This window comes from Canis lupus, chromosome 20 (genome assembly GCF_003254725.2).
Source record: "Canis lupus dingo isolate Sandy chromosome 20, ASM325472v2, whole genome shotgun sequence".
NCBI lineage: Eukaryota > Metazoa > Chordata > Mammalia > Carnivora > Canidae > Canis > Canis lupus.
Window position 1 is genome coordinate 51,209,024 of NC_064262.1, and position 24,134 is coordinate 51,233,157.

The 24,134-nt window shown below is 48.5% G+C and overlaps 1 protein-coding gene and 1 long non-coding RNA gene across 5 annotated transcripts in view; one reads left to right on the forward strand and one right to left on the reverse strand.

Moving 5' to 3' along the window:
• The window catches only part of DNMT1 (DNA methyltransferase 1), a 52,044-nt gene extending 37,418 nt beyond the window's left edge, over window positions 1-14,626 (forward strand). For all 4 annotated transcript variants that reach the window (XM_049097572.1, XM_035702761.2, XM_049097573.1 and 1 more), the window contains exons 22-40: window positions 575-672; window positions 861-1,008; window positions 2,010-2,125; window positions 2,307-2,511; window positions 2,591-2,724; window positions 3,679-3,852; window positions 5,564-5,785; window positions 6,796-6,988; window positions 7,739-7,823; window positions 7,999-8,127; window positions 8,250-8,532; window positions 8,860-9,001; window positions 10,292-10,458; window positions 10,886-11,063; window positions 11,738-11,933; window positions 12,237-12,403; window positions 12,568-12,684; window positions 13,897-13,987; window positions 14,268-14,626. In XM_049097572.1, coding sequence (XP_048953529.1) covers window positions 575-672; window positions 861-1,008; window positions 2,010-2,125; window positions 2,307-2,511; window positions 2,591-2,724; window positions 3,679-3,852; window positions 5,564-5,785; window positions 6,796-6,988; window positions 7,739-7,823; window positions 7,999-8,127; window positions 8,250-8,532; window positions 8,860-9,001; window positions 10,292-10,458; window positions 10,886-11,063; window positions 11,738-11,933; window positions 12,237-12,403; window positions 12,568-12,684; window positions 13,897-13,987; window positions 14,268-14,296 — 2,874 coding nt within the window. In that variant the 3' untranslated portion in view covers window positions 14,297-14,626. The remainder of the gene's footprint in view (window positions 1-574; window positions 673-860; window positions 1,009-2,009; window positions 2,126-2,306; window positions 2,512-2,590; window positions 2,725-3,678; window positions 3,853-5,563; window positions 5,786-6,795; window positions 6,989-7,738; window positions 7,824-7,998; window positions 8,128-8,249; window positions 8,533-8,859; window positions 9,002-10,291; window positions 10,459-10,885; window positions 11,064-11,737; window positions 11,934-12,236; window positions 12,404-12,567; window positions 12,685-13,896; window positions 13,988-14,267) is intronic.
• LOC125753083 (uncharacterized) lies at window positions 14,315-16,610 on the reverse strand. Its single transcript, XR_007404070.1, has 2 exons — window positions 16,385-16,610; window positions 14,315-14,958 (listed from the first exon to the last, which is right to left on the reverse strand). It is a non-coding gene; the product is annotated as an uncharacterized LOC125753083 (long non-coding RNA).
• Between the last annotated feature and the right edge of the window lie 7,524 nt (window positions 16,611-24,134).

Here is a 24,134-nt window from a genome sequence, read left to right on the forward strand (position 1 = left end):
AATATTTAAAAATATTAAAAAAAAAAAAAAGGAATTTACATGTTCTCACCATTCTTCTGGTTTTATTTTTTTTCACCTAGCACATCTATAGGCAATGTTCAGAGCTTCTTAAATACACACAACTGGTATTTGCAACTGTATTGCAATGTATTGATACAGCTAGATGTAGTCGACTCAATTTGATTGTTTAATAGTATTTCATTATATGAATATCCCAGCTTATGTCTCTTATAAATGCTGTGGCAATGTCCTTGAAAAAGGCTTCTTGGACTGTCTCTAAGTAGAAGCAAAAATAGTGGAGTGTGGGTTATATGCTTAACTTTGGTCTAGAAAACTCCATAGTGGTAGTGCCCACTTATCCCTTTGAGCATTGTAAGTTCTCGTTTCTCTGCACTTATCCCAACACATGTCCTTTTTAAACTTGCTAACCTAGAGGGTTTGAATGGTATCTTGTTCTGAACTTCTTATAGTTAACTTAATGAGGCTAAATACAGTTTTTTAAATTGTAATTTCCAAAAAATCTGGTTACCAATGTTACTAACGGCCACCTCATTCACTTCTTAAATATTTTTAGGTTTGTCAACAGCCCGAATGTGGACAGTGTAAAGCCTGTAAAGATATGGTTAAGTTTGGTGGTAGCGGACGGAGCAAACAGGCTTGCCAGGAGAGGAGGTAGGTTTGGCCAACGCTGTTCTTGCCGCAGAGGAAAATGCTAGTTTTGTACAGGAAGGTGGACCAAAAGGCACAGAGCTGGCAGCCTTCCCTTGTCTAGCATTGTCACTCGGCCTGTCCCCTGTCTAAACAGCCCCAGTAGGTTTTACTGATGAAAGAGGACTTGCTTATAACAAGTGAATTTGTAGGTGCCCCAATATGGCCATGAAGGAGGCAGATGACGATGAAGAAGTCGATGACAATATTCCAGAGGTGCCATCACCCAAAAAAATGCACCAGGGGAAGAAAAAGAAACAGAACAAGAATCGGATCTCTTGGGTTGGAGATGCTGTCAAGGTAATCCTGGAGAAGACGGTCTACTTCCTGTCATACATCTGCGAAAGGAGTTGTCCCCTGTGTATCACGGAGAAACCTGCACATTTTTGCCTCGGAGAGGACCAGGGCCAGTGGGAGAGGCCAAGGCCCTTAGCCATGCACCAGAAATGTGTGTGCCCCAGACTCCATTTTGCTAACATTCCAAAATGGGCATTTGACACTGTCCTCAGTGTCAGGCTGGTTCTCCTTTGAAGCTTATTTCAAAGAGAGCCATCATTCCCCCTCTGGCTGGGGGTATGGGTGTTTTTGTGGCACTAGCAGATTGCCTCCCCATAGTTCTATGATTGTCTAAGGCACAACTTTTACCAAAGCTGGAGAGCAAATGTTCTTTCACCGTTGCTTACTTGATGTCTGTAAGCCAAAGGTCTGGTCTGTAGCGTGAGGCTTACCCATGCCAGGTGCTGTTATAGGTCTGGACGGGGCTCAGCCCCTGTCCTGTGGTCCTGATCCTCTAGTATGTGAGGGTAGGCACGTGTACTGCCCTGTGGGTAGAGGGCTGGAGGGAGGGGGCTTGGAGGCTTCCTGAGGAAGCAGCATCTTAGCTGAGACCCAGAAGGTTGGCGAGGAACTAGCCAACAAAGATCTGGGGGAGAGTCAGGTGGAAATTAGCTTTCCTCGTGGAAGAAGTAGGTCCTCACAGCTGACAGGAGTTGGGACTAGGATGTGGCCTTAGGACTGTGGTGAGGAGTTGGGATCAGTGCTGTTTAAAATCAAATGCTGGAATCTAACTTGTTGCTGACACTGAAGGGCAGAGCTGACAAGGAGTGCATGTGAGTGCTCTTCATGCAGATTTCCAGCCAAGGGAGGTAGAGATTTTCTGTAGTAGCCAGGTCAGTAGAGCTTTGTGACTTAATGAAATTACTAGGAATGAGGCTTTTACATAACGTAATAGGAACAAGCAGGTCAGGCCTACCCTGGACCTTCAAACCCATCCTCCCCTGAAATGAAGCTGTCATTTGCAGACTGATGGGAAGAAGGATTACTATAAGAAGGTTTGCATCGATTCAGAAACCCTGGAAGTGGGAGACTGTGTCTCTGTTATTCCAGATGACTCTTCAAAACCGCTGTATCTAGCAAGGTTTGTATCTTTTCCTTTGCTTGACTTCAGAAAACACTTTCTCTTAAACAACTGGGAGAGGCTTATATGCAGATAGCCACAGCGGTTCTTTGCTAGGCTCACTGCAAAAAGAAAATGAGTTCCCCTAAGTAGACTCAGTCCAGACTTGCCAGTTAAGTGAGGGACTTTCTTCCAACTCCAGGGTCACTGCACTGTGGGAAGACGGTAGCAACGGGCAGATGTTTCATGCCCACTGGTTCTGTGCTGGGACAGACACAGTCCTTGGAGCCACATCAGACCCCTTGGAGCTTTTCCTGGTAGATGAATGTGAGGACATGCAGCTGTCATACATCCACAGCAAGGTGAAGGTTGTCTATAAAGCTCCATCGGAAAACTGGGCCTTGGAGGTGAGTGGCCAGCGCTCCTTGGATGCCCTTCCCTCACTTGCGTGGGGTCGTGGCTGACACCGGGTCCTTGTGCTCAAAGGGAGGCATGGATCCTGAGGCTCTGATAACAGAGGACGACGGAAAGACCTACTTCTACCAGTTGTGGTATGATCAAGACTATGCGAGATTTGAGTCCCCTCCGAAAACCCAGCCAACGGAGGATAACAAGTACAAGTGAGTGCCGGGACTGGGCTCCGGTGGTGCTCTGGGGCGCTGTGCTGCTCTGTGCATCACTCCTGACTTTCATGTGCTTCTGTCTGGCAGGGTTTCTTTCCCACAGTAATCCAAGTCCAGCCTGACTTGGTTGCAGTTGCTTTAAGTCTATGAACAGCCTGGGCATGGGGTTACCTTTGTGAGAAACTCTCCTATCCAGGAGCAGAGTGTGTCTGTGTGCTCCTCAGCATTTATGCTACAGACCTTGCATGTTTCCTTGTGTTTCTTAGATGCTTTCTTTCATAAGTGATACCTTTGATGCCACTTTATTCTAACTGGCGAGTGACTGCTTTTAGAGAGGCTCACTTTTTAAAATTTCCTTCAGATGTTCAGTGCCCCATGCCTTCCTTTGTAACCTCTGTACCTTACTTGTTTGGACCAAATGTGGCATTGGTGCCTCTTAGGGCAGTAGTGATGCTGATAGGGCGAAGGCTGGGAGGGCTGGCTGACATGCTTCTGGTGCTTCTCCAGTCAGCCTGGTGCGCTGCCTTTTGACTTGATCTCTAATGAAGGCCATTTCTAGCTAATGTTGAATTTTACCAACTAGCTTTTCAGCCTTTAAAGATAATAGTATGAGATTCCTTAGACATGGAGTTCTGACTGGAATATTCTTTACTGTATTCTATATTCTGTTTGTCTTCTGGGTTTTGCTTTGTTTTTTCTTTTGTTTGTTTTTGTTTTTTCTTAGGGTTTTTATCAAATACTCAAAAGTAGGATTGGCTTGTCATTTTTTTGTGTTGTGTCTTTGGTCCCAAGTAAGGATTTTCAAAGTGCGAACATGAACTAAAGGAAAGCTAGTTCCTTCAAATACCTGCAGATATTCTCCATTGGTCATCAGAGTCTCTGAAACCACTGACTGCTACTACAGCCACTACCAATCAGCTCAGGGTCTTTTGCTTCTGTCTTTCACTCCAGGTTCTGTGTAAGCTGTGCCCGTCTGGCTGAAATGAGGCAAAAAGAAATTCCAAGGGTCCTGGAACAGCTTGAAGACCTGGACAACCGGGTTCTATACAGCTCAGCCACCAAGAACGGCATCCAGTATCGAGTGGGTGATGGCGTGTACCTCCTCCCCGAGGCCTTCACGTTCAAGTGAGTGCCCCCTTTGCCCAGGTCATGGACATGAGCTCTGGGCCAGTACAGGGTTGGCTTTGCAGTGTCCTCCACTCTGGATCCCAGGACTAGTTGCTGCCTAAACGGTCACTGTCGTATCTATGGTGTCAGCGATAGCCAGCCCTCCAGTGTATAGGGAGTCTAGCTCATTGCAGAGTGAAGCTGTAAGCCTCAAGGACGTCCGAGCATGCGCTGGCTAAGGGGGCGCTGGTGCCAGAAGTGGGGCCCTGCCCAGCCGTGAGGCTCCAGGGCAGAGACCATCTCTTCTTAGTCCCTGTCTGTGGGAGGAGTGCCTGGCCTGCTGGGCTCTTAGGATGAAGTTGGTTGCACGCACTTAGCCCAGCACCTGGCCTAGAGTAGAGCTTGAACGAATGTGAGTTGTAATCCTATTTACCAGGAGGTATTGAGACCTCTTTGCTCATCAGAGGGTTGGGGCTGTTCGGGGACAAATCCAAGGAATTTCCAACTGGATCCAGTCTTTGTCCTAGGAACTAGTGCATGATTGCCTTTACAGCCAACCTTTCTGAACTTCATCTGCCGATTTGCAGTTGCATTTTCCTCCAGTGCCCGCCCTCAGTTAAATTACTGTGAATTGCAGAACAGAGGGCAGGGTCCCCTCAGCCTTACATAGTTGGTGCTTGTAGCCCCCTGAGCTCCCCTGTCCTTTGTGGAGCGGGGGATGCCCAAGGTGCTGTCTGCCCCAGTGCTCACTGTGCAGCAGGGCGTCCACACAGGTGCTCAGAAGCACCTTTGGAACCTGTCAGACTAAGGCAGCCTGGTAGGAAAGTCTGGCAGCTACTTTCCTGAATGGCAGCCTCAAAAGTGTGTAGCCTAATTAATGACCAGCTTTGCCTTCATAGGCCAAATTTCGGCTTGCCCAGTCTATGAGTCTCTGCCCCATTCTTTAAGCAGCATCACCTCTAGTAGCACCTCAGTTGGGAGAGCATAGGTCATGCCTTGGTAACAAGCCCACAAATGGGGAGGTTTCCTTCTTGCCTCTAGTATGTGTCCATCATGGTTCGGCAGGACACTTGACTGGTTGGGTCACTCAGGGAACCAAGCTTGTGGAACCACTGCCTTCTCAAAGTTGCCAGTCTGAGCCAAGGGAAAGTGTGTTGGAGGTTTTCCTGGCAGTTTAGTGTTCACATGACACACTAGAAATGTTTGTGTGTCACGTCTCACACTTCTTGAACGGAATGAGTCACAGGCCAGGAAGTGCAGTCCTTTCATGTGGCCAGGAGCTGGGCATATTCAGGCAGTGTCAGCAGCTACTGTAGCCAGCAGTGCACACATGGAAGGTGATTATTTTTATCTTATTTTTTAAAGATTTTACTTACTTGAGAAAGTGAGCATGCACACGAGTTGGGGCGGCGTAGGGAGGGGCAGACAGAGGGAGAAGCAGGCTCCCCACTGAGCAGGGAGCCTGATACAGGGCTTGAACCCAGGACTCTGAGATGATGACCCGAGCTGAAGGCAGACATTTAGCTAACTGAGCCACCCAGGCATCTCAAGAATGCTCATTTTAAACTAGGAATGAGATTTAATATTTCTCTGTAAATCTCTGGGCGCTTAGCTACATTGGATTTAAGTAGTTTGGATTTAAGTAGTAGTTGTTATTGGCTGGTCAGGCTGAGGTAATTGCTTTTTATGGTTTTGTGTTCAGTTATGCCTGATTCTTGCTTCTCTGCAGCATCAAGCTGTCCAGTCCCGTGAAACGCCCACGGAAGGAGCCTGTGGATGAAGATCTATATCCAGAACACTACCGGAAATACTCTGATTACATCAAAGGCAGTAACCTGGATGCCCCTGAGCCATATCGAATTGGCCGAATAAAAGAAATCTTCTGTACCAAGAAGAGCAATGGGAGGCCTAATGAAACCGACATCAAGATCAGGATCAACAAATTCTACAGGTCTGTGAAGGCTTCTGCTCTTTCAGAAGGCATGACTCTTCTAGAAGTCTGAAATGAGGTGAAAACTGGTTTTTTAAGACTTCGGTAGAGGTGGCTGTTTTTCTAAGTGTTTCCAGTTATCTGGTGGATGCTGACAGTAACTTAATTATATTTCATAGTCTTTCTGTAGACCTTTGTTTTAAAGCAGTAGCTTTCTCTCCCCCAAAGAAATCCTTAAGCAGAAGTCAAGCATGTGACAAAGTCAGGGGTAGAATGTCGTGGGCTCTGCCATCTATTTAGGATTGTCTGAGTTCTGCCCCAGTTCCTCCCAGGTGCCCCTCCCTGTTTCTGGGGTTCCTCTCTGTCCTTTTCCCAAGTTCTTGGCTTCACTCAGTCTGCTTCTGGGATCCTAGTAACTCCTAGTTGGTTAGGAGCTAACTTGAAACTAATCAAGGACAGTTGTAAGGTTGCTTCACTTACCTAGTGTATGTTAAAGATTTTTTTTAAAGTCTTTGTAATCACTTTTTTTAAAGATTTTATTTATTCATGAGAGACCCAGAGAAAGAGAAGCAGAGACACAGGGAGAAATAGGCTCCTACATGGAGCTGGATGTGGGACTCGATCCCGGGATGCCAGGATCACACCTGGGCTGAAGGCAAACACTCAACTGCTGAGCCACCCGGGCGTCCCTGTAATAATCATTTGTATCGGAAAAGAAATGAGAAGTCTGGCTAGTAGAGGCAAGAGAAGGAAACTCCAGATGTTTAGTAGGCAGCTGTTTGTGATGCAGGGCTGGCTTGTTTGGGCTAGTCATGGGCATGAAGGAGCCGGCACATCATTTGCTGAGTTCATGGCAAGGAATCACATTTAGCTGGTGGTGCCAGCTAAAGGGATAAAAATCAAGCTGACCTAACTGGGGTTTGCAGTCTTCACCCATTGTTTTCTGAACACCCCAGAAATGTGGTGCCATTTAATTCTTTGTCAGTTAACAGCAAAAGAAAACTGCTAACAAAAGACTCTTACATTTTCAGGCCAGAAAACACACACAAGTCTACCCCAGCAAGTTACCATGCGGACATCAACCTGCTTTACTGGAGTGACGAGGAGGTGGTGGTGGACTTCAAGGCCGTGCAGGGCCGCTGTACTGTGGAGTATGGGGAGGACCTGCCTGGGTGCCTCCAGGACTTCTCAGCAGGGGGCCCAGACCGCTTCTACTTCCTTGAGGTGGTACTCTGGACTTACTGGAGGGAGGGGCTTCAGGTCAAAGTCCTAGCCCCCAGGAAAGTAGCTGAATTACCCAGAGTCTGAATCCATGGTATTCAAGTTCTTCTGGAACTTAACACATTTTTTTAAAGCCAAAAGTAACATCTGAGTGTCCTTGTGCACCTCTAGTTTATTTGGAGACTGTTAGGTGGCCTCTGCTAGCCCTATCAGCATCTTAACGTGAGTTAGGGAAAGGCACTGCTTTCCCTGGCAGACTTGGCCCTGCCCCTCTGTCCCTGCACCTATAGCCAGGTGATATCTGTACAGCTGAGCAGTGGCTCTGGTAATTAAGAAAGGATCTGGGCGTCTTGTCAATGAAGCTAGTCACTTTTGAACGTGGTTCTTCGGTGTCGGGTCATCTAAAGTTGATACATACCTGTGTTTCCCCCAGGTTGCACTATGGGTGGTTTAATATATCACTTTTGCCTATGTTTAGAATGCGTAGTCCAAGTACTTACAATAGCAGGAAGTCCAATGTTGGCCATGTACAGTGTTTGTATCATAGAACTCTCTCCCTTCCCTGCCCTGTTTCCAGTGTAACAAAATCAAAGTATTCTTATTGATGGCTAATCTCTTATGGCCATGATTTAGGGGGAAATTAAATGGATCTTTATCAGATTAACCTAAATTGTCTTTGTTAGAAAAGGGACCAGTGTGTTTCTCTGCCAGACTGTTGTGATTTTTTTTTTTTTTTTTTTTTTCCCTTCTTAGGCCTATAATGCCAAGAACAAAAGCTTCGAAGATCCTCCAAACCACGCCCGTAGCCCTGGAAATAAAGGGAAAGGCAAGGGTAAAGGTACGTTGTTTTTCCCACATTCTCTTCAAGTCTCTTACATAATTCAGGGACTGATGAGTCATCGTGTATGAAAACACAGCTTCTGATGTCACCTCGTTCTTTGCTGTGAATTCAAAATGAGGGTTTAAGGAGAGCAGGTCAGGGGGCTCTGACTGACTTGTGGCCTGTCTTCCAGGGAAGGGCAAGGCAAAGTCTCAAACATGCGAGCCAAGTGAACCAGAGACAGAAATTAAACTTCCGAAGCTTCGGACCTTGGATGTGTTTTCTGGCTGTGGGGGGTTGTCGGAAGGGTTCCACCAAGCAGGTAAACACCGTGAGGTTTTTCCCGCGTAACTACCCAGAAGTCCTTTCTGGCTCTGGTCACAGTTCTGCCTCAAGTGTGATTCTAGGGACTTCTTAGCACACATCTGTCCTCGTATGTCCCAGGCATCTCAGAAACACTGTGGGCCATCGAGATGTGGGACCCTGCGGCCCAGGCGTTTCGGCTAAACAACCCTGGATCCACGGTGTTCACGGAGGACTGCAACGTGCTGCTGAAGCTTGTCATGGCTGGGGAGGCAACCAACTCCCGTGGTCAGAAGCTGCCTCAGAAGGGAGATGTGGAGATGCTGTGCGGTGGGCCGCCCTGCCAAGGGTTTAGTGGCATGAACCGCTTCAACTCTCGTACCTACTCCAAGTTCAAGAACTCCCTGGTGGTTTCCTTTCTCAGGTAAACGGAGTTGAGGCTCCTGTTTTCAGGGCTGCCTGAGGGCAATGAGACCACCAACCCTGGGGCTGCAACACCAAGTGTGCCAGCGGCCAGCAGTAGTGGGGTTAGCCAGAGTGGCTGCTGGAGGCCCGGTGCGGTGGCCAAGCGCCCAGCCTTTGCTTCCAGGGAGTTCGTGGCTGGCTTCTCGGCCAAGAGACTTGGGGATTTGACGGGTATGGCATTCCAACAAGCAGACATCAAACATTCGGGTGTAGCTTCTGGTAGATAGGCCTTCCCATTCATTTGGTGCGAGCAGATGACCCTCGTAGTCTCTCCTACCTCCCACAGCTACTGTGACTACTACCGGCCCCGCTACTTCCTCTTGGAGAACGTCCGGAATTTTGTTTCCTTCAAGCGCTCCATGGTCCTGAAGCTCACTCTCCGCTGCCTCGTCCGCATGGGCTATCAGTGTACCTTTGGCGTGTTGCAGGTGGGCTTTCCTTGGGGAAGGGGGCAAAGGGGGGCAGAGGGGTGTGGACAGGAAAGGGGCTCAGTGGCCCCTGGACTGCAGCAGGTTGTCTCTAACTGAAGAGAGAGTTGAATGGGATAGGCCTGTGGTGCTGGGGAAGGAAGGGGAGGTGGCGGCTGGGGCCCGTACTCACTTCTTAGCACACATCTGTCCTCACATCTGTCCTAGAAGCTCGCAGCTTCTAGGTCTGGGGAGCACAGAACTGGTGTGCCAGTAAGTCCATCTGTGTCTTAGGGTCTCAAGAGTCACATCTGCTTGTGCATGAGGGGGGACCATGTGTTTCTCTCCCCTTTCTTTTGAGATGGAAGGGTGGTGGCCAGCTGTGGAGCTCTAGGTAGCAGTTAGATCCCCATGGGTGGTGGTGAAGCCAGAATTGCAAGAAGATGCAGACTAAACCATTACGGTTTAACAGAAGTATCTCTTGGGTCAATGTACACACGTAGAAACCTTAGGAGAAGGTGGGAGATTATACTCCAGGTAGCTACTGGTAGCTTTGCGTGAATAGATATTGGGTGATCAGAGGGAACTAGGCTTTATCTGAAAAGCAGCTAGTCTATATATCCGTTCAGCAGCTAATGATATAACTAAAGCTGAAGCTACACTCAAAAATGAGAAGGGAGGGGATCCCTGGGTGGCGCAGCGGTTTAGCGCCTGCCTTTGGCCCAGGGCACGATCCTGGAGACCCGGGATCGAATCCCACATCAGGCTCCCAGTGCATGGAGCCTGCTTCTCCCTCTGCCTGTGTCTCTGCCTCTCTCTCTCTCTCTCTCTCTCTCTCTCTCTCTCTCTGACTATCATAAATAAATAAAAATTAAAAAAAAAATTGAGAAGGGAGTCTGGCTGGAAGGCAGTGTCTGCATGAGCAAAGTGCTGGCTCCCTTGCCCCCTGGCTCCCCCGTGTCTAGCCCGGTGCCCCACACCGGGAACACTGGGTCTTGGGCTCACCAGTCAAACCTTGTTGGCAGCTCTTATGCCCACTTGCTGCTAGGTCAGTAGCAGGGCTCCGTGGCTCTCTGCCTGCTTTTCTCCCAAGTGCTGAGATCATGAGCTCTCTCGTAGAGCTCTCAAAAGAGCTGGCTGGAAATGCCAGCAGGGTTTACTCCCATCTTCTCCAGAGACTAGTGGCCATCGCACAGGATCTTTTGTCCTTCATTTTGTCCCACTTACTCTTATTGGGGGTAAACCTGCTGAGTTTATTAGGGGCTGGTTGGAAGTGCCCGCTTGACTGTGCGTGTCTGGCCCTCTCCTCAGGCTGGTCAGTATGGCGTGGCCCAGACTCGGAGGCGGGCCATCATCCTGGCTGCGGCACCTGGGGAGAAGCTTCCCCTGTTCCCAGAGCCGCTGCATGTGTTCGCACCCCGGGCCTGCCAGCTGAGTGTCGTGGTGGATGACAAGAAGTTTGTCAGTAACATAACCAGGTGGGAGCCCCGCTTGCCCCACTGTGTATGGTGCTTGTGTTACCTGGGAGGTTTGCTTACCGACAGGTCTCTCAAGAGGCCTGAGTGAGGAGAATGTGTTAGAGCAGTCAGTGTGGTGTTTGGCCTGGCGCACAAGCACTATACCAAACCTTTGGTCTTGCCCTGACTCTGGGTGAGCGCTGCACGCAGGGCAGCAATTGGACCTGGCTGTAGTAGTGAGCGGAGCCCATACCCTAGCTCATCCTCATCGTAGACAGGGTCTAAGAAAAATGCTGCCCTTGTGACCTTGGGCGGCCCTTTGACTTCTGAGCTAGGTCATCCTACCCGGAGGGGTCAGTGGCAGCAGTCAGGATATGGTAGCTGTGATGGGAGGGGCAGCAGGGCCCTGGATCCCCAGAGTCCTCAGCTATCTGCCGTGCTGTTGCAGGTTAAGCTCGGGCCCGTTCCGAACCATCACCGTGCGGGACACAATGTCTGACCTCCCTGAGGTCCGGAATGGAGCTTCGGCACTCGAGATCCTGTACAACGGGGAGCCTCAGTCCTGGTTCCAGAGGCAGCTCCGGGGCTCCCAGTACCAGCCCATCCTCAGGGATCACATCTGTAAGGTAATGGCACCTTGGCAGAGCAGCGCTGGCCTGCTTGGACCAGTGGCCCCATGAGAATGGGATGTGTGGTTGGAGCCCAGCCAGGGCTTGGGGTCGGAAGCAGGGTCTGAGCCTGGTCCCTTCCTGCTCACCCTCAGTCAGTGTCCTCTCAGCTGGCTCTTCCCCCCACCCCCACCTCGCCTCCTGTTCTTCTTTTTGCCACTACCATCTGTGCCCTCTGCAGCACACCGTCACTTAGAGCGTCAGAGCTCCTGCTCTTCCTAAATAGGTGTCAGGCCACTACCCCCCTGACTGACCTCATCTCTTCTGCCCATGTTCTCTGTGTTCTCCCAGATGCACCAAACCCAGTTCTTCCTGTAGCTGGTTCTCTGATCCTGCAGGGCTCAGCTCATATATCACCACCTCCGAGAAACCCTCTCAGCTTGCCCTAAGCTGTCCCTTCACCCGTTCTCCTCCAGGCTCTTCCAGGTCCCTGCTCTGTTACCTTCATGGCACACGCAGTCCCCAGGTTGTGGACTTGGGCTACTGTTTATCTCCCAAGATGTGGTACAAACCCCTTTGAGGTTCCTCATCACTGATGTCTCCAGTGCCTAGAATGGAAGTGCCCAGACTACCTCAGGGGCTTAAATGCTCCCTGGATGAAGTGACAGCTGAGTCCTGCTGTGCCTTTTCAGGACATGAGTGCATTGGTGGCCGCCCGCATGCGGCACATCCCTCTGGCCCCAGGCTCAGACTGGCGTGACCTGCCGAACATTGAGGTGCGGCTCTCTGATGGCACCATGGCCAGGAAGCTGCGGTACACATACCATGACAAGAAAAATGGCTGCAGCAGCACTGGGGCCCTCCGTGGGGTCTGCTCCTGTGTGGAAGGTGGGGACCCTACTCATGCCCTGGGTGGGGTTTCCCTTGGGTTTTACTTTCAACACCCTTGCCCCTTGCCCCCTTAGATTCTGATCACCTGCAGCAGTCCAGGGGGCTCCTGGCAGGAGATACCAGGGACTGCCACTCCCTGACCTGAAGCCCCAAGTGAGGCACAGACAAGCCAAATGCACACATCTCTGCTATAAATAGATGCTGAGAGCATCAAATGATAAAGCTTTGTGGATGGGGACTGCTGGCTGCTCTGTCCCTCCCATTCTAGAACCACAGTCTCATTGCAACTCTCTCTTCTAGTGGGCAAAGCTTGTGACTCCGCGGCTAGACAGTTCAACACCCTCATCCCCTGGTGCTTGCCCCACACCGGGAACAGGCACAACCACTGGGCCGGCCTCTACGGACGTCTGGAGTGGGATGGCTTCTTCAGCACGACCGTCACCAACCCTGAGCCCATGGGCAAGCAGGTGGGTCTGAGGGCTGGGTCATGCCTGGGAGGGGACAGCAGCACGGGGTCAGCCAGTGGGAATGGCCCATTGGAAGCTAGTGCTCCTCACTTCCCTCCTCCTGCCCCGAATGGCTGGTGGGCCCAGTCTTGTTCCCCTTCCCCACCTTAACCTTTCACCCCCAGGGCCGTGTTCTCCACCCTGAGCAGCACCGCGTCGTGAGCGTGCGGGAGTGTGCCCGTTCCCAGGGCTTCCCGGATACCTACCGGCTGTTTGGCAACATCCTAGATAAGCACCGACAGGTCAGTGGGGAGTAGAGCGGGGCCTGCTTTTCCTCCGTCCTTGATGAGGGACTCAGTGGTGTCCCACAGAGGCCATAAGGGGAGAGAGGCCCCTCTGCCTGACCCAGGGGAAGGGTGTGTCGGCAGGACTCACATGGTCCCTTCTAAGGGGACACTGAGTGCCCAGATTCCAGTGGCTGGTTGGCCTCAGTACTCCCAGGAAAGGGGACCCTGTCCCTAGGGCCCAGGGACTCATGGTCAGGCATTTTTAAGCACGTCAGCTGCCATTTACAGCTTCGAGGCAGGTTTAGCCCAAGGTGGGAAGTTCTAGGGCCCTGAACTCCAGTGAGGGAGCAGAGTAAATGTGCAGTGGTAGGAATGAACCAAGAGTCTCTCACTGATCTTAGGGGGGGTTGAGTTCGGTGTTTCTTAAGCATATTTCTGCCCAAGTAATGCCTGCACGAGGCTCACAAAGCCAGCAGCGCCTAGGGATTAGAGCAGAAACCCCCCTGCCTTGCCACTGCCCGAGTCCTGTTCTCTAGAAACAACCTCTCTTAGCTAGAAGTGAAGCATGGTGACTTCTATATCTGGATCTGAGTTTTTTTTTGTTTTAAAGAAGCAATTTTCTGGGGATCCCTGGGTGGCTCAGCGGTTTAGCGCCTGCCTTTAGCCCAGGGCACGATCCTGGATTCCTGGGATCAAGTCCCGCATTGGGCTCCCGGCATGGAGCCTGCTTCTCCCTCCTCCTGTGTCTCTGCCTCTCTGTCTGTCATTCATAAATAAATTAATAATAAATAAATAAATAAATAAATAAATAAATAAATAAACTTTTTTTTTTAAGTTTATTTAAAGAAGCAATTTTCTTTTTTTAAGATTTTATTTATTTGTGAGAGAGAGAGAGGCAGAGAGAGAAAGGCAGAGACACAGGCAGAGGGAGAAGCAGGCTCCATGCAGGGAGCCTGACGTGGGACTTGATCCGGGGTCTCCAGGATCACACCCTGGGCTGAAGGCAGCGCTAAACCGCTGAGCCACCCTGGCTGCCCTGGATCTGAGTTTACCTAAAGCCCTTTAAAGGCCCCTTGACATCAGGTTTGGGGTGTGAAGGTGGGCAGATGGGAGGGTCCCAGAGCCATCGTGGCGGAAGGGCTCTGGTGGCCCATAGGAGCAGAAGACCTGGAGCTGGTGCTGACCCCGGCCACACCAAGCCAGGCATCTCCCCCTTGCCTCCTGCAGGTGGGAAATGCTGTGCCACCGCCCCTGGCCAAAGCCATCGGCTTGGAGATCAAGCGCTGTATGTTGGCCAAAGCTCGAGAGAGTGCCTCAGGTACAGTGGGGGCAACGGGCGTGCAGCTGGGGGGGACCCTCTCGTCAGGCCTGGCTCAGACCCTAGCCCAGGCGGCCTGAGAATCCCTAGGGAACCCCTGTGAGCAGTTGCAGTCTCACTGGATATGCATTCCGAGCTCCTGCTGGTGCTTATTTGGTGGGCCATTAGCGTCAACACCTGGCTATTAACGTAGCCCCCAATTTGAACCTGTTCCGCTTGCCCGCTGCTTAGGGTAATCTATGTGTGCTCTGTAATGACTCTGCCTTTTATTTTTCTTTAGTTAAAACCAAGGAGGAAGAAACTGCTTAAGGACTAGTTTTGCCCTCCCGTCGCCCTTGTTTCTGGCACCAGGGATCCCCAACATGCACTGATGTTGTATTTCTAACATGTCAAAATCTGTCAGTTCAAATGTGTCGTTCACAGTGTTTGTGGCCTTGGCTGACATGGAGCTGTTCTGTGAGGTTTGCTTATCAACTAATGACTTAGTGATCAAACTGTGCAGTACTTTGTGCATTCTGGATTTTAAAAGTTTTTTATTATGCGTTATATCAAATCTACCACTGTATGAGTGGAAATTAAGACTTTATGTAGTTTTTATATGTTGTAATATTTCTTCAAATAAATCTCTCCTATAAATCACCCTGGCTGGTGACTTGTGATTTGAGGGGCTTCTGGTTGACTCTCAGCTGAGTCTGGATGAGCACGGGTTCCTCAGAGCTGAAGGGGACTCCACAGAGCTTTGAGGTTTGGAGCATTTCGGGTGTGCCATGTACATCTGGGGGATGGGGGTTAACTTGTGAGCATTCTGGCCAATGAGATGCAAGTGGAACTTGATAGTGTGGCTTCCAGGAAAATCTTCTAAAGCAAGTCTTAGTTGGCCTTCCGCATTGTAGCCCTTCTTTGCTCTAGACTGGAGTGGGATGCCTGGTGGTGCAGCACTCAAGTCTCTTGTGACCATGAGAGTAGAAGCCCTGTGTAGTGGATGGTGGAGGAATAAGAGTGGCGTCACTCAAGAGCCCTGGCTGATGGCCACTGATACACCCTCCATGTAAGAATCTGTTAGGTAGGCTCTCTGGGAAGTCAGCCTAATTGAATCCTGAATTCTAAGACCAACAAACCATTTCTTTGGTTTGTCTTTGGGAAAGGACTTGGCTATAAAATGCCAACAAAGCAGAAGCAGACAAAGAAGTGTTAGTCACCAGCACACACGACACAGAGGACCACTGGTAAGATGGTAAGTAATACCTGTCCCACCGCCTCTACCCGTAAATGGTGTGCTCGGTGGCCCTCTAGCTGTAGCTCTCCCCTCGGTGAGTCACAGGCATCTTAGTCATAGGAGTGAAGGGACTACACATAGTCCAAACATAAAAACTTAAAACCACCTCCATCCCAAGAGGTTAGAGGTGTCCCTCCTGTTAGACTGTTCGAAAGAGGGCTGTGTTGAACATCGTAGTACATGCTTTTCGGTCTCTTTCTGGGAAATATTGGGGGTTCCTGGATCATTGAGTGTAAACATTTTTGTTTTGTTTTGTTTTCCTTCTTCCTTTGAAAGATTTTATTTATTCTTGAGAGACAGACGCAGGCAGAGGAAAGAGAAGCAAGCTCCATGCTGGGAGCCCTATGCAGAACTTGGTCCCACGACCCTGGGATCACGCCCTGAGCTGAAGGCAGAAGCTCAAACCACTGAGGCACCCAGGTGCCCCTCCCTCTAAAGCTTTTAATGCTGCTCCCACCAGCAGTGCCAACTTCCCTTTTGCCTATCCTGGGTTTTGCTTCTTTAATCCTTGTTGAGTTGTCCCATCTTTGCCATATAGGAATCTTATTTTTAGGGGTTAGATTTCTATTTGTCTGCTTTTCCATTATTCAGAGCCTTCCATTATCCCTGTCCCCCAGAGCACAGACTAGTGCTTTCTTTATTTCTGTGACCTCTCCTTTTTAACATTGCTTTTGTAAGGATGAAAATAAACCCCTCGGCTTGCTACCCCAGGTAGCAAATATATGTGGTAAACACAGCAGCTTGACTTAGTACCTGGTAAAGTTCCCCTATCGGGTTTTATTTTCCTGTTATACATTGTTTGCCCCCCTACTTTTTTAAAAGCTAAACATTTCATTTAGAAAGTATATTGTGAGGGGGTGCTTGGGTGAGTCAGTCCGTTAAACATCCGACTCTTGATTTTTGGCTCCCGTCACAATCAGGGTCATGGGATTGAGCCCTGCGTCAGGTTGTGCTGGGGGTGGGGGGGCGGTGGGGGAGACTGTTTCAGGATTCTCTCTCCCTCTGCCCCTTCCCCCCTTCCTCTTTTTTTTTTTTTTTAAGTATATTGTGAGTAGAATGACAATTATGTTAAACCTTTTCCCCATTCCTAGACCCCTTGACCCAGACAACAGAATCCTTACCTCCTTCTGAGGTCCTCCTCTGCCCGAGTCCAGCGTGTCTGTCTTTTCCCTGCTCTAAACGGTGCCACTGATTAAAACTACACCTCAAAGGCTGTTCTCCTTGCAGATGTCTTGCTGAGCCCTTGGTTTGGTTCTGTTTTGTTTCTGTCAGGGTCTATTAGAAACCAGTCCTGAACGTACCACTTGTATGTTGATAAATGAACCCACATCCTCAAGCTGTAGAACGTTTCCATGGCTGCAGAAACCACTTATGCCCCCTCCCCCCCATCACTGCTCCCCTTCCCCTGCTGCCAGGCAACCCCTGGTCCAACTGGGTCTCCATAGAGGACTTAGAGCTATTCAGTTCAATGTAGGCTCATGCATCTGGTTTTTCACTCAGCATAATGTTTTTGGGACTCCTCTGTGTTGATGTCTATCACCAGCTTGTCCCTACTTACTAAGTAGAAGGAATGCCTTTATTTTAAACTGTTTATCGGGGCGCCTGGCTAGCTCAGTCAGTGCAGTGTGCAAATCTCCATCACAGCGTCGTGAGTTTGGGCCCATGTTGGGTGTGGAGATTACTTAAAAATGGCTTATGGAACAGTTTACACGGGCAGCCTGGGTGGCTCAGTGGTTTAGTGCTGCCTTCAGCCCAGGGCATGATCCTGGAGACCTGGGATCGAGTCCCACATCAGGCTCCCTGCATGGAGCCTGCCTCTCCCTCTGCCTGTCTCAGCCTTTCTCTCTCTCGGTCTCTCATGAATAAACAAAATCTTTACAAATAAAAAAAAATAGTTTACTTTTGGGGGCGCCTGGGTGGATCAGTTGGTTAAGTGTCTGCCTTCAGCTCAGGTCATGATCCCAGGTCCTAGGATTGAGCCCCGCAGCGGGCTCCTTGCTCAGTGGAGAGCCTGCTTCTCTCTCTGCCCCTTCCCCAACTCGTACTCCTGCCCTCTTTTAAAAAAAAAAAGTTTACTTAAAAACTTTGTTTTTGGGACGCCTGAGTGGCTCAGTGGTTGAGTCTCCCTTTGGCTCAGGTTGTGACCCCGGAGTTCCAGGATCGAGTCTCACATCAAGCTCCCTGCATGAAGCCTGCTTCTCCCTCTGCCTTCATCTCTGCCCCACGATCTGTGTCTCTCATGAATAAATAAATAAAATCTTTTTAAAAATTTATTTTTTTATCCTTTTGTATTTAGAAACTACTGTGCCTCAGTGGGCAGGCAGTTGGTCAAATGATGGTGTGTACATTTGTTCCTGTGTCTGAATCCACATCTACGGACATTTCTAGTGGTTGAGTGACAGTGTCAAACTTTAGATGTGGCATATCTTCTAAAATCCTAGTGGCTATTTTTATAGTGGTTATATTAAATTTATAGACTTATGGGGAAAACTAATCTTAATGACAAGCTTGCCTTTCTAAGAATAGGGTCAACCCTGGTTAACAGATATTTTTATGTCCCTCAACATTTCAAAGTCTTCATTTAGATACTACAGATTCTTTCTTTTTTTAAAAAAAAGATTTTATTTATTTTAGAGAGTGTGCATGTGTGTGCTGCTGGAGGGGCAGAAGGACAGGAAGAGGGAAAGCATCCCAAGCCGACTGCACTGAGTACAGAGCCTGAGGGGCTCGATTCCAAGACCCTGAGATCATGACCTGAGCTAAAATCAAGGGCTGGACATTTAAGCAACTGAGCCACCCAGGTGTCCTGACACTGCAATTTTTTTCATTAAGATTTTATTTATTTGGGCAGCCTGGGTGGCTCAGCAGTTTAGCGCCGCCTTCAGCCCAGGGCATGACCCTGGAGACCTGGGATCGAGTCCCACATCGGGCTCCCTTCATGGAGCCTGCTTCTCCCTCTGCCTGTGTCTCTGCCTCTCTTTCTCTCTGTGTCTCTCATGAATAAATAAATAAAATCTTTTTTAAAAAATGTATTCATGAGAGAGAGAGTTAGAGACATGGGCAGAGGGAGAAGCAGGCTCCCCTGTGGGGAGGCTGATGCAGGACTTGACCCAGGACCTTGGGATCATGTCCTGAGCTGAAGGCAGATGCTCAACTGCTGAGCCACCCAGGGGCGCCTCGATACTGCAGATTTCTTAGCTTGATTCCTAGGTATTTAACCTTTCCATCACCGACATAAAAGGGATTTCTATTTTGTTCTTTGGGGGGAGATGGAGAGGGGAAGGATGTTACTTTCTAAGCAGTGGTCCTTTGCCTCTAAAGACTGACTTGTATTGATTATTGACTTTGTGTACTATGTGTGGTGGGTTGTTGTTTTTAACCTAGCCAACCTGCTGGCGCGCCTGAGTGTTTCAGTGGATAAGTGTCTGCCTTTGGCTCAGGTCGTGATCCTGGGGTCCTGGGGTTGTGTCCTGCATCAGGCTCCCCGAGGGGAGAGGAGGAGGGTGGTAAGGGCCTGCTTCTCCCTCTGCCTATGTCTCTACCTCTCTCTCTGTCTATCATGAATAAATAAATAAAATCACCCCCCCAAAAAAATCAAGAAAACCTAGCCAATATGCTGAATTTGCTTATTTTTGTGATACTTGTGTCACTTGCTTAACCGACTGAACCATCCACCCTGGCACCCCTCATTTAGCATGTTTTTGATGTTCATCCATGTTGTGGCAGACGTCAGAACTTCATTATTTTTTGGGTTGAATAACACTCCATTGTCTGACACACCGCATTTTGTTCATCTGTCAGTGAACACTTGGATTGTCTCCACTGGCTATTGTGAGTCATGCTACAATGAGCCTGGTGTAGAAGTATCTGAATCCCTTCTCTCAGCTACTCAGAGCACATACCTAGGAGTGAAATTGCTGGATCATAAGGCAATTCCTATGTTTAACTTTTTGAGAAACTCTCAAACTTTTCCACAACATCTGCACCATTTTATATTCTCATCAGCAACGCCCAAGTGTTCAAGCCCCTCTGCATCCTTACCAACACTTATTTTTGTTTATTAGTGAAATAATAGCCACTCTCGTGGGTGTGAAGTGATATCTCATTGTTTGCTTCAGGTGTGTGCATGTCCATGTGTGTGTGTGTTTAATTTTAAACTTTAATATTGTAATTTTAATTTTTAAATTTAATTTTTAAAAAGATTTTATTTATTTATTCATGAGAGACACAGAGAGAGAGAGAGGCAGAGATGCAGGCAAAGAGAGAATCAGGCCCCATGCAGGGAGCCGGACATGGTACTGATCCCGGGTCTCCAGGATCATGCCCTGGGCTGAAGGTGGCGCCAAACCACTGAGCCACCCGGGCGCCCCCTAAATTTAATTTTTAATTTTAATTTAAGCCCTTTATGGTAAATACATATAAAATACCATTTTAACCATTCTTCAGTGTCCAGTTCGGTAGCATTAAACACATTTGCATTGTCGTGCAGTCCTCACCCCTGCCCCTCTCCAGAACTTTTTCATCTTTCCAAACTGAACCTCTGTCCCCAGGAAGCACTACCTCCCCACCCCTAATTCCCATCATTACTTTCTGTCTCTGTAAATTTGACTGCAGGGACCTCCTGGCAGTGGAATCATGCAGTATTTGTCCTTTTGTGTCTGGCTTCTTTCACTGAGCATGATGTCCTTAGGGTTCGTCCGTGTCTTAGCAGGCGTCAGAATAGTCCCTCCTTTTTAAGGCTGAATAATAGCCCGTTGGATGGATGAACCCCATTGTGTATATCCACTCATTTTTCAACAGACACTGGGCTTGCTTCCACTTTTCACCGATGTGATGCATGCTACTTTGAACACAGTTACCAATATCTATTTGTGTCCGTACTTTCAGTTCCTTCGAGGATATACCCAGAAGTGGGATTGCTGGATCATATGGTAATTCTGTGTTGAGTTTTTTTTTTTTTTTTTTTTTTTAGAACTCCCATCCTGTTTCGACAACAGCAGGTTAGTCAACGAAATAAACATTCAAGGCACAGCTAGAACCCTTTTTTGTGGCTCCCAGATCCCATCTGCTGCTTCCCCAGACGTAACCACTATCAGCATATTGCTTGCTGTGTCTCCTTCCTGTCTGAGTTTTTCTACCGTTCCCACATCTGTGAGTCCATAAACCTAGCATTCTCTAGGTCTTTAAAAATACTTAGATATGTGCAATAGAATAACATTTACCATCTGCAACCTGCTTTTCTCTCTCATGCACGTTTTGAATTTTTGAAGAAAGACAAGCTATAGAGAAAGTACATTGCATCCCAGAACAGCCAAAATGAGTGGTCAAGCATCTTTTCCCCTTTTTATGTTGTGAGGAAGCCCAATGCCCTACCATCATCTGTCACCTTTGCCCACATTCACATGCAGTCATCATCTGTGACTAGGAACAGAAAACTTAGGTGGATAGTGTCCTACAACCACTGATCACTTAGGTAGATCATGTTCTACAACCACTGACCAAGCACCAACTCTATTCCAGACCTGGTGCTTGGTCTGGGCATGTAGCAGAACAACAAACCAGCACTGTCTCTTCCTGCCTCAAGACCAAAGCAGGTGGACAAAATCCACAACGAACAAGGTGATTTTATTTTATTTTTTTAAGATTTTGAGAGTGCACACAGAAGCTGGCGGCAGGGCATGGCAGAGGCAGAGGGAGAAGCAGACACCACGCTGAGCAGGAAGCCTGATTCGGGGCTCAATCCCAGGACCCCAGGTCATGACCTGAGGCGAAGGCAGCCAGACACTGAACCAACTGAGCCACCCCGGAGCCCTATGAACAAGGTGATTTAATTAATTAATTAATTATTTATTTAATTTTAAAGATTATATTTATTTATTCATGAGAGACACAGAGAGAGCAACAGAGACACAGGCAGAGGGAGAAGTAGGACCCATGTAGGGAGCCCGACATGGGACTCGATCCTGTATCTCTAGGATCACGTCCTGTACCAAAGGCAGCGCTAAACCGCTGAGCCCCCTGGGCTGCCCTGATTTTATTTAAAGGATGGGAAATGCTACGAATAGAACTGAGATAGAGTGACTGAACTTTGCTTTGTTCCTCTCCAGATTTTAAGTGCAGCTGGATTACTGTTTACACGTGTACCTACCTGCCTGTGTCATCAATTACCCAGATGGACACATAGGAAATTCTCCAGAAAGGATGCCTGGTACCCATCCACGCTGAGCGATCATCTCAGTTCTGATTTCTGTTAGTATAGGTTGGTTTTGCCTGCTTGAGAATTTCACACAAATGATATCAAAGTCAGGGGGCACCTGGGTGGGTCAGTGGTTGAGCGTCTGCCCTTGGCTCAGGTCATGATCCCAGGGTCCTGGGATCAAGTCCCGCATTGGGCTCTCTGTAGGGAACCTGCGTCTCCCTCTGCTTATGTCTCCACCTCTCTCTTGTCTCTCATGCATAAATAAATAAAATCTTTTTTAAAAAATGGTATCTAGGGGATCAATTGTTTGGTGTCTGTGATACGCATCCATGTCATCGTGGGTGTTAGTTTGCTCCTTTTTGCTCCATTGTAGAGATGAACCACAGTTTGTCTTTGGTTATCCATTCATCTGCTGATGGAGTTTTGTGTTGTGTTATGGGCTGAAATTCATGTTTCAAAATTCATGTTTCAGCCCTAACCCCTAAGACTTCAGAATGTGAAGTATTTGGAAATCGAGCCTTTACAGAAATAATTGAGTTAAAATGACATCATTAAGGTGGGCCCTAATCCAATATGACTGGTGTCCTTATAAGGACCACGTGATGACACACGTAGAAGAAGGCCATCTACAAAGCCAAGGAGAGAGGCTTCCAAGGGAACCAGTCTGCTCAGCACCTTGATCTCAGACTTCCAGCCTGCAGGACTGTGAGAAAATATATTTCTGTTGTTTAACCCCCGCCCCCCCGGTCTGTTATGGCAGCCCTCACACACTAAGCCAAGTTGTTCCCTGTTTTGGCCATTGTGAATAAAGCTGCCAGGGACATTTGTAAATATTCTAACACATGGCTTTTTGTGGAGATGCATTTGCTTTGGGTGTTTATTTTTTTTTAAAGTTTTATTTATTTATGATAGTCACACACAGAGAGAGAGAGAGAGAGGCAGAGACATAGGCAGAGGGAGAAGCAGGCTCCATGCACCGGAAGCCCGACGTGGGATTCGATCCCGGGTCTCCAGGATCGCGCCCTGGGCCAAAGGTAGGCGCTAAACTGCTGCGCCACCCAGGGATCCCTTAAATTAAGATTTTATTTATTTAAGAGAGAGCATGAAAGAGAGAGAGAACACAAAGGGGTGGGGGAGGGGCAGAGGGAGAAGCAGACTCCCCGCTGAGCAGGGAGCCCAACACCGGGCTCCTGGGATCATGACCTGAGCCGAAGGCAGAGGCTTAACCCACTGAGCCACCCAGGCGCCCCCATGCATTTGTTTCTTTTTTCTTTTTTTTTTTTTAATATTTTATTTATTTATTCATGAGAGTCACACACAGAGAGAGGCAGAGACACCGGCAGAGGGAGAAGCAGGCTCTATGAAAGGGAGCCCGATGCGGGACTCAATCCTGGGTCTCCAGGGTCACACCCTGGGCCGAAGGCAGGCCCAAAACCTCTGAGCCACCCAGGCGCCCCCATGCATTTCTTTCTTCCTTTCTTTCTTTTTTTTAATCTTTTTTTTTTTTTTTTTTTATGATAGTCACAGAGAGAGAGAGAGACAGGCAGAGACATAGGCAGAGGGAGAAGCAGGCTCCATGCACCGGGAGCCCGACGTGGGATTCGATCCCGGGTCTCCAGGATCGCACCCTGGGCCAAAGGCAGGCGCTAAACCGCTGCGCCACCCAGGGATCCCCATGCATTTATTTCTTATGGAAAATTCCAAGAGGTAGAATTGTACATCCTGAGATCTAGCAAATCGCCCTGAAGCTGCCACTTGCTGGAGGATGGCATACCCTGCAGGTCCTCATGTCCCTCATGTGCTTTGCACAGCTGGTCTGGCTGCTGTCCTGGTTGCTGTCCTGCAGAGATTCTGGATGTAGAAGAATGTTGGTGCTACACACAAGAGCTGCGGGAGCTTTTTTTCCCCATCCACTCTTGGACTCCAGCTTCTCACTTCCTTAGGCTCCCCTGGGGCCTCTTATTTTTGCTTAGGAAATACCTGACTTTTTGTAACAGTGATATATACCTGATGTTTAAGAAAAAGTGTTCCATAAGGAAAAACACCAAAAAGGAAGTAAAGATGAAGCCAGATCAAGACACCCAGAAGCATCTGTCTTTAGTGGTTAACATCCTTCTCTGCATCCACGAATGTGCAGTTTCTCTCCAGGGGTGGCGCTTGCACAGATGGGGCAACATTGAGCCAATCCTTGAGCCAATCCCTTATTTAGGATGAATGCACTGTTTTCAGATTTCTTTCTTTTTTTTTAAGATTTTATTTATTTATTCATGAGAGACACAGAGAGAAAGAGGCAGAGACACAGGCAGAGGGAGAAGCAGGCTCCATGCAGGAAGCCCGACTTGGGACTCGATCCATGGACCCCAAGATCACGCCCTGGGCTGAAGGCGGCGTTAAACCCCTGAGCCACCCGGGCTGCCCTATATATGTGTATACTTATATTTAAAGCAAAATAACATACACATGGTAAAAAATTTTAAATATAGTAGAAAAGTCGCAAAACAAGCTTTCTTCCCCTAATGTCTTCCTCCTGAAGCATCCCTCAGAGAGTTTGGTATTTCTTTTCTTTTTTTTTATTTTATTTTATTTTATTTTATTTTATTTTATTTTATTTTTTAAAAGATTTTATTTATTTGAGGGAGAGAATGAGTGGGAGGAAGGGGTAGAGGGAGAGG